The 10,038-nt window shown below is 44.4% G+C and overlaps 1 protein-coding gene across 1 annotated transcript in view; it reads left to right on the plus strand.

Annotated features, from left to right (window-relative positions):
* The window catches only part of LOC134984716 (oocyte zinc finger protein XlCOF7.1-like), an 83,017-nt gene extending 80,895 nt beyond the window's left edge, over positions 1-2,122 (plus strand). The window contains exon 4 of the mRNA XM_063950228.1: positions 553-2,122. Within this exon, the coding sequence (XP_063806298.1) occupies positions 553-1,355 (803 nt within the window). The 3' untranslated portion in view covers positions 1,356-2,122. The remainder of the gene's footprint in view (positions 1-552) is intronic.
* The last annotated feature ends 7,916 nt before the right edge of the window (positions 2,123-10,038 follow it).

Below are 10,038 nucleotides of genomic sequence, written 5' to 3' on the forward strand. Positions count from 1 at the left end.
TATTGCATGTAAGATACCTTGTACCACACCTACTCTGCTGTAGCAATATACCTTATATAAGGGTTAGTAACACTTGTACAGGCTTACCAGCGTATGAGCACACACATAAAGGAATGCTACCTTACCAATGCTTCCAGGAGTAACGTTAGGAGACATTTCTCTGATCCATCAGCTCATATGACTGATGTTATTGTTCATCTAGAATCTCCAATTCATACGATATGTTCCCCATCCATTGTTTTACATTGGTGCTGACATAGGACTTGGCGAGTGACTACATCTCCATTTATACTTCATGGTTAGTTACCAGTACAAGAGAGAGAGATATCTAAGTCTTATTATAATATTACATTTGTTATTGTGAGTGTTCTCAGGAGGGTGGACACAATGATAGTCTGAGACACAATATTATAAAGCCTTCATTAAAAGTTATGTTTTATTATACACACACATTTACAATTAAGTGTCCCAGAAAGTCGTCTTCTCCTATTGCTTACAAGATTAATATTGTTACAGAAAATGTCACATTTCCATAATGTATTTTATTTCCAGCAGATGGACACACAAGCAGGAATATCTCAGAAGGACATCTAATGTTATCCCCGGATTGTGACATAAAAGATAATGACAGTAGACAGGATTCTCCAGGAGATAATCCCATTACCCCAATTATACATCCAGCTCTATCAGCTGATCCCCCTGATACTGGGAAATGTTCTTCTGATCACTCTGATATTGGTGCATCTGTTACAGCTCTGACAGTAGATACAGTGTTTCCCTGTTCTATAGATGCCAAATGTTTTACACAGAACACAAAGCCTATTAACCCACACACAGGTAAGGCAGGTGAGAGGCCACTGATATGTTCAGAGTGTGGGAAATGTTTTACACAAAAATCACAACTTGTTACACATCAGCAAAGTCACACAGGTGAGAAGCCATTTCCATGTTCTGAGTGTGAGAAATGTTTTGTATCGAAATCACATCTTGTTATACATAACAGAAGTCACACAGGTGAGAAGCCATTTTCTTGCTCTGAGTGTGGGAAATGTTTTACATGGAAATCACAACTTGTTACATATCAGAAAAGTCACACAGATGAGAAGCCATTTCCATGTTCTGAGTGTGGGAAATATTTTGCACACAAATCAGATCTTGTTATACATCACAGAAGTCACACAGGTGAAAAGCTGTTCTCTTGCTCTGAGTGCAGGAAATGTTTTTCACGGAAATCACATCTTGTTAGACATCAGCAAAGCCACACAGGTGAGAAGCCATTTCCGTGTTCTGAGTGTGGGAAATGTTTTTCACGGAAATCACATCTTGTTAGACATCACAGAAGTCACACAGGTTAGAAGGCATTTCCATGTTCTGAGTGTGGGAAATGTTTTGCACGGAAATTAGATCTTGTTATACATCACAGAAGTCACACAGGTGAGAAGCCATTTTCTTGCTTTGAGTGTGGGAAATGTTTTACAAAGAAATCAGATCTTGTTAGACATCAGAGAAGTCACACAGGTGAGAAGCCATTTTCTTGCTCTGAGTGTGGGAAATGTTTTACACGGATATCCCAACTTGTTACACATCAGCAAAGTCACACAGGTGAGAAGCCATTTCCATGTTCTGAGTGTGGGAAATGTTTTGCACAGAAATCAGATCTTGTTATACATCACAGAAGTCACACAGGTGAGAAGCCATTTTCTTGCTCTGAGTGTGGGAAATGTTTTACACGGAAATCCCAACTTGTTACACATCAGCAAAGTCACACAGGTGAGAAGCCATTTCCATGTTCTGAGTGTGGGAAATGTTTTGCACAGAAATCAGATCTTGTTATACATCACAGAAGTCACACAGGTGAGAAGCCATTTTCTTGCTCTGAGTGTGGGAAATGTTTTACAAAGAAATCACATCTTGTTAGACATCAGCGAACTCACACAGGTGAGAAGCCATTTCTATACTCTGAGAAATAAATCAGCTCTTGCACACAATAAACATCACTCAGGTGAGGAACCATTTTAATCTTCTGGAGTATTCTCATCATTGCCATGTGTTGTTCTTCAATGTTCTTATCCTATCTCCTATGCTTTTTGCAATCTACATGTTACCACTGGGTGAAATAATCAGATGTCATGCCATCATCTACCACTGCTACGCCGATGACCTGTCTTTTGCTCCAGGTACTGAGAACCCAGTACCAATCCTAAATGGTTGTCTAGCTGAGCTCCAAGTGTGGATGATGCCAGTTGGTTGTGACTCAGTCCTGGTGAAACAGGTCCTTGTGATAGAAGCTCACCAACAAAGGGCAGGGCTACAGCTCAGCTTTGCAAACCAACTAGACTTGCGCTTGTGGGTTCAGAGTTACAAAATGCTGATCCTGTGTGGAATCTTGGTGTCCTGGATGGTGGAGTGACACTTAGACATCAGTATCTGCCACAATCAGATCCTCATCTGAGGAACATAGCCAGACTCCAGCACTTTATTCCTGCAGAAGATCTACCTACAGTCATACATGTACTTGTATCATCACACATAGACTACTGCAATGTCCTCTACCTGGGTCTCCCAGCAAAAGAATTGCACCGCTTGTAGCTTGTACAGAATGCAGCAGCCAGGCTGTTACTTAACTAGCCCATTCCTGCCACATAACACCCATTCTCTGCTCCCTTCACTGGCTGCCTGTAAGATGGGGACTATTACATAATCTTACTGACTCTCCCAGCCCTACATGACCAGGGTCCGTGGTACCAGAAGCAGCTTCTGCCTCCTTACTGCCCTGCTTTCTTCCACCTGCAGATAAAGGACTGTTACCAGCAGTACAAAGAATCCCCAAGAAGTTCTGAGATGTCAGAGGGGGAGACATGGTGGTGGCACTAGTGCTGTAGCGGGGGCTGCCGGAGGCACTGTCTATAGGTAATATTGTCCCCAAGCAGCGCTAAGGTGTCAGAGTGGAGACAGGGCAATGGCAGTAGTAGGGGGAGGTGGGGTGGGTGGCAGTAGCTGGAGGGAAAGGTGGCATTTGGGGAGACAGGGCGGTGGCAGTAGTGGGGGGAGATGGGGTGGTGACAGTAGTGAAAGACAGGGAGGTAGTAGTAGGGGGAGATGGGGCGGGTGGCAGTTGTGTGGGGAGACAGGGTGGTGGCAGTAGTAGGAAGGAGTCAGGGCGGGTGGCAGTAGTGGGGGGGAGACAGGGTAGTAGTGCTGTAGCGGGGGCTGCCGGAGGCACTGTCTGTGGGTAATATTGTCCCCAAGCAGCGCTAAGGTGTCAGGGGAGACAGGGCAGTGGCAGTATTGGGGTGGGTGGCAGTAGCTGGAGGGGCGGGTGGCATTTGGGGAGACAGGGTGGTGGCAGTAGTGGGGGAAGATGGGGCGGTGGCAGTAGTGGAAGGAGACATGGTGGTAGTAGTGGGGGGAGATGGGGCAGGTTGCAGTTGTGTGGGGAGACAGGGTTGTGGCAGTAGTGGGAAGAGACAGGGTGGTGGCAGTAGTGGGGAGGAGTCAGGGTGGGTGGCAGTAGTGGGGGGAGACAGGGCGGTGGCAGTAGTGGAAGGAGACAGGGTGGTAGTAGTGGGGGATATGGGGTGGGTGGCAGTTGTGTGGGGAGACAGGGTGGTGGAAGTGGACAAAGCAGGTGGCAGTAGTGGGGGGAGACAGGCCGGGTGGCACTAGTGGGGGGAGACAGGGCTGATGGTCACAGTACAGTAACAGGGGCTGCTGGAGGCAGTAAAGAGGTATGGGTCCCGCACAGAACCAGTTGATAATTAGACTTAATGATGATTATGCTTCCTTATTTCAAATTAATCCCTTGTATGTGTTACTGTTATTTGCTGTGTCAGCCTTTATGTGTGTTCTGTGTAATAATCCTGAAAGTTGTGCTGCTACCGATCTCATCATTTGTGGTAACTTGGAAAAGATGAGATATGAGGTGCACTCTGGAAGCTTATAGGGGGTTAATCAGAGATGTTCGCAGATGTAACATCATGCAGCCCCTGGAAAATGGTCCTGTCCCGCCCGCGTTCACTTCTCAGGGATGCGGCCACAATGTGTGTGTCTGCGCATGTGCATATTGCCACCACCAGCAAACTGCTGCGGGCAGCTATTGCGGCTGGGTCTGAATGGCCCCCATAGGGTTTTGGCTCTCCTGATATGAATCGGTTTTACTTACCTGCAATACTATACTGTAACTTGAATTGTTTCTGTGCTGTAAGGATATTTTATCCATGTTGTGCAGAGTAAAGTATACTGCTCCAAAAAAATAAAGGGAACACTAAAATAACACATCCTAGATCTGAATGAATGAAATATTCTTATTAAATACTTTGTTCTTTACATAGTTGAATGTGCCGACAACAAAATCACACAAAAATTATCAATGGAAATCAAATTAATTATCCCATGGAGGTCTGGATTTGTAGTCACACTCAAAATTAAAGTGGAAAAACACACTACATGATGATCCAACTTTGATGTAATGTCCTTAAAACAAGTCAAAATGAGGCTCAGTAGTGTGTGTGGCCTCCACGTGCCTGTATGCCCCTCCTACCATACTCAGTTTAGAAAATGAGCCCAGAGGAGCCGGTCACAGCTAGGGGAGCTGTACAGAGCTCTTTTAGTAAAATCTAGAGGGAGGAGCCAGCCCATATTGTTAAACTCTTAAAGTGCCAATGGTTCCTGGTGGACCTGTCTATACCCCATGGTACTAATATGGATCCCAGCATCCTCTATGGACTACGAGAAAAGGATTTACCGGTAGGTATATAAAATCCTATTTTCCCTTTATATATCATCTAAGAAAAAATGGTCTATAACAATTAGGGGTAATCCTTATTATTCACTATTGTAAAATATTCCAACGTTTTGGAATGCACAGCCATATTCCTGTGAGCCGGTGAAACGCATACTAAGGAGATGCGAATCACTTGCGATCCCATTTTGATGTTTGAAACGTAAAAACGTAACATCCGGGCACTAGTGGAACGCATGGAAAGGGAAGTGCGTCACCTGGTGGGCCGAATCTCATTGGCTTAGTTATTTAATTGAAAGCACGTCCCATTTAGATATCTTTGGAGCGGACACATTGGCCCTGGTCATAGGCTTAAATCCTCTGACATTCATTGGCCAGTGGTCACGGTTGTCATGACAACCTGAAAAACAGAATTAAACATCATTAATGCCGTGGAAATTGTACAATGTGACTGTTTATTACATATCATATGGTGACTGTACCAAGCTTCAGTGGTCAAAATGTACATTTAGTTTATGGATTATCCTCATTTTCCAAAGTAATATATGTATCTGCCTAATTGAATTAGGAGTGGGCGGGACTATACAGAGTTTAAATAGATGGCTCTGGGATCTGACACACACCATCACCCTGATGAAGCAGTCGAAATGCGTTGGTGGGGTGGTTGTTTGGACACCCAGACCTGTACTTGTGGCATCCAGCAGAGTGGTGAGAATAGATGGGCCCTTTTTGTTCTTTATCCGCTCAGCTGTGATTTTGTTTCCATTGACCCAAGTCAGGCCATTTTGGTGTGCCTGTGTGTTTTATATATTAGTACCCATTAAATACCGTTTTTATCACTATATGGTTGTTTTTTTGGGAGCTACATTACCTGTGTGGAAAAGAAACCGCTACGGGAATTTACAACATCGGTTTCAAGTTTTTTCCGGAAACGGTAGCGTTTTTTCGCACACACCCATAAAACGGCCAGTTTCCGCCCAGTAACACCCACTTCCTGTCAATCACATTACGATTACCAGAACAAAGAAAAAAACGTTAGTAAAATACCTAACTGCATAGCAAATTTACTTGGCGCAGTCGCAGTGCGGACATTGCGCATGCGCAGTTAGCGGAAAATCGCTGCGATGCGAAGAAAAATACAGAGCGAACAACTCGGAATGACCACCTATGTCCTTCACAATAGGTCAAAGGTGGAAGACAACTGTGGATCTATGTTTCTAACTGGTGTCTTAAGCACTAATCATAATAAAAGTACATATATAAAGTAATAAGGTCATACGTATACAGAATGGAGTTACACATGGACAAAATGGCATCTAAAAAGTAGTAACTAATATCACCCTATATTGAAATATATCAATGTGAGGGATCAATTGTGTAGACCTAGAAGAAGGTCTATTCTCTAATATGACCTGTGTACAGCAGAGTAATAAGTATAATCACGCACACCTGGATGTCTATATCTCTTAAGACTTCATCATAGAGGTCAAATTCAGCTAATAAAGGGAGCATGAGGAAGATAAGGAACGGGTGGCATTACTGGTCTGTTCATCAGTAGTGGAGGATCTATCAAGATGAGGGTCTGGAGCAAGAGTAACATCTCCCATAAGGAGAAGTGCAATTTCTTGTAGCTTTTGAAAAAAAATATTTAAGAAATCGGGGCTGTCTGGCATGAGGGGCATAGAGAGAAGTGAGGGTGACATATTTATTATGAATCTTTCCAACTAGAATCCAATATCTACCATTGCAATCCACCCACTTGCTTTCCAGGGGAAAGGGGCAGGATCTATGGGAAAGGATGGCTACACCACAGGAGATAGAGCATGTTGGGTAGTTATTTGTAAACTGAGGGGGAGAGTGCAATGGAACATGTGATTCCTGAATGGCTACCACTGCCGCCTTATCGTCAGCAAAATATTTTAGTGAAATACGTCTCTTACGGGGAGAATTAAGACCTTTTACATTAAAACTTAAAAACTTCACCATGATAGAGAGATCAGATCATGGTATGAAACATCTAGGATCATCTGTGTAAAGTCCAATAGAGTCTATAGGGCGTGTGCATACTTCAAATCTATCAGACAGAAAAAATAAAATAGGGAACAAAAATGGGAGACAAACAGAAATAGCGTCCATAAAGAAGCTAGAGATTCCGTGACAGAAAAGTAGAAAAAGGTGGCGGTCGGGCCTAAGAGGGAAACCCACCGACTACCCCAAGTATCTATACGAGAGTGCAACATCTAGTCATCATAGTAACAATTGTACAAAGAAATATCAAATCTCGATGTAACCAAAGTATCCAAAGGAGGTAAGGACCAAGAACATGGCCTGATATCCAATTTAGGTTCTACCAACACAGGTATAAGGGCAACAGGGTGTTACATGAATCAGTCATGCTTTACCTGAATACCCAAGCGTTCTAGAAAGGTATAACGGAACAAAACAGTGGAAAGAATGTCAGACCATATACCATATAGCAATTAAATCGCACAGGAAATAAAGAAAACGAGATTTATGGTAAGAACTTACCTTTGTTAAATCTCTTTCTGCGAGGTACAATGGGCTCCACAAGGATAGACATTGGGGTGTAGAGTAGGTTCTTGATCCGAGGCACCAACAGGCTCAAAAGTTTTGATTGTTCCCAGAATGCACAGCGCCGCCTCCTCTATAACCCCACTTCCCTGCACAGGAGCTCAGTTTTTAGTTAACCAGCCCAATGCAGTAGCAGGAAAAGAGACGACAACAGTTAGTAGCCACATACATCACATTCTCATGACAGGAGAAAGTGTCAGCGGCTAATGCTGTACCAACCCAAAGAAGCTAAGTGCGTCAGGGTGGGCGCCTTGTGGAGCCCAGTGTAGCTCGCAGAAAGATTTAATAAAGGTAAGTTCTTACCATAAATCTCATTTTCTGCTGCGGGGTACACTGGGCTCCACAAGGATAGACATAGGGGATGTCCTAAAGCAGTTCCTTATGGGAGGGGACGCACTGTAGCGGGCACAAGAACCCGGCGTCCAAAGGAAGCATCCTGGGAAGCGGCAGTTTCGAAGGCATAGAACCTGATGAACATGTTCACTGAGGACCACGTAGCCGCCTTGCTCAATTGTTCAAGGTCGCACCACGGTGGGCCGCCCAATAAGGTCCAACAGATCGAGTAGAATAGGCCTTAATGTTAGCAGGAGCCGGAAGGCTAGCCCGAACATAAGCATGTGCAATCACCATTCTAATCCAACAGGCCAGTTTCTGCTTGTGAGCAGGCCAGCCATGTTTGTGAAACCCAAACAGAACAAAGAGGGAATCAGACTTCCTGATGGAAGCTGTCCTCTTCACATTAGATATGGAGAGCCTGTACCACATACAAAGACCGCTCTTTGGAAGACAAATCAGGAGAGGCAAAGGCCGGAACCACGATCTCCTGATTAAGGTGGAATGAAGAGACCACCTTAGGTAAATACCCGGGACAAGTCCTAAGAACCGCCCGGTCACGGTGAAAAATCAGATATGGGGAACTACAAGACAAGGCACCCAAACCTAACACTCGTCTAGAAGAGGCAATAGCCAGTAGAAACAAGACCTTAAGAGAAAGCCACTTAAAGTGCACCGATTCAAGTGGTTCAAAGGGAGACTCTTGTAATGCCTCCAAAACCACCGACAAATCCCAAGGAGCCACAGGCAGGACATAGGGAGGTTGAATCCGCAAAACACCCTGAGTGAAGGTATGTACATCAGGTAAGGTTGCAATTTTTCTCTGGAACCAAACCAACAAGGCAGAAATATGAACCTTAATGGAAGTCAGATGCATGCCTAAGTCTAGGCCCTGCTGAAGGAAAGCCAAAAGCTTGTCTGTACTAAACTTGGAAGCCTCATGATTGTTAGATGCGCACCAAACAAAGTAAGAATGTCAGACCCTATGGTAAATCCGTGCAGAAGGCGGTTTCCGGGTCCACAACAGTCTGAATGACCGCCTCAGAAATCCTTTAGCCCTCAAGACGGAAGCTTCAAGAGCCATGCCGCCAAGCCCTGGTAGACACAGGGGCCCTAAACAAAGAGATCTGGTCATTGTGGAAGTAGAATGGGACTCTCTAGCGAGAGGCCCTGGAGGTCTGAGAACCAGTGCCGTCTGGGCCACGCTGGAGCTATGAGAAGCAGGCTTCCTCCTTGAACTTCCGAATTACCCTGAGCAGAAGTAACACAGGAGAGAACACGTACGGCAGCCGAAAGGTCCATGGAACCGCCAGCGCATCCACGAATGCTGCTTGAGTACTTGGCAGACAGGCTGTTTTAGCAGACGCCAAATCAGCCACTCTCTTATTAAGGTCCTCTCCGAAAAGGATATCTCCCTTAAAAGGTAGTACCTCCAGGGTTTTCTTAGAGTCCAGATCCACAGACCAGTGTCAGGTCCGGGTGTTTTTGTGAATCCGTTAACCCGGGACCAACCACAGATGTAGGTGCTGGGGTATGAAGAAAGCAGGGAGGACGAAGAAAGTTCAGTTTCATATATTTATTAGAATAACAATTCAGTAAGGAGTTAAATGACTAGTTGTTAATCATCATTATATACTGAAATATTGCAGGAATAATATGCAAGAGAAAACTCAAAAATAAATAAAAGAATGTTCATGGAAACATATGCAAAAACAAGCTGAAGAATAAATGTTGAATTGTCCAAATATAAACAAGCTTTGATGCTGAACTGCAGAATGTGTTTAACTGGTTAATGCAGACATGAAGAAATAACTGTAAGGATTTGCAATGGAGTTTTGAGAGTTAACTGAGAGACTGTGAAGAATTATCCTTGTTATGACAACATAGCAAATATAAAGTACTGAATTGGGTTACTTGCGGGTTCCAGAGATCACTGTGAAACTGTAGTAGATGACAAGGTGATGAATGGGTTAAATGCAGAGTTGAACAAACGAACAGCTGAGGGAAATGGAATCCTCCAGACTTTGTATGATAGGCAGACAGACAAGGTAACCTCATGCAGGACACTGGGAATCCAACTATTTCCAATAGGTGTGCAATTAACTGATAGCACAACGGAGAGCCGGTGGATCTTTGGCAGTGAAGGCTGCAAACGGACCTCTGGGAACGGAGGCGATATCTGGACCACGGGAATCACACAGGAATGCACGAAGAGAGCTCAGAGCTAGAGCACAGCGTTGATACAACAAAGCACTGGCTCAGAGTAACATAATCCCAGCCTACTTAAAGGCAGCACAAGCACGGGATTGGCTTACACCTGCCCACAGGTGTTTTCACAAGTGCTCTGTATTAGCTATTTGGTCTCCAACATG

The sequence above is a fragment of the Pseudophryne corroboree genome (genome assembly GCF_028390025.1).
Source record: "Pseudophryne corroboree isolate aPseCor3 chromosome 3 unlocalized genomic scaffold, aPseCor3.hap2 SUPER_3_unloc_76, whole genome shotgun sequence".
NCBI lineage: Eukaryota > Metazoa > Chordata > Amphibia > Anura > Myobatrachidae > Pseudophryne > Pseudophryne corroboree.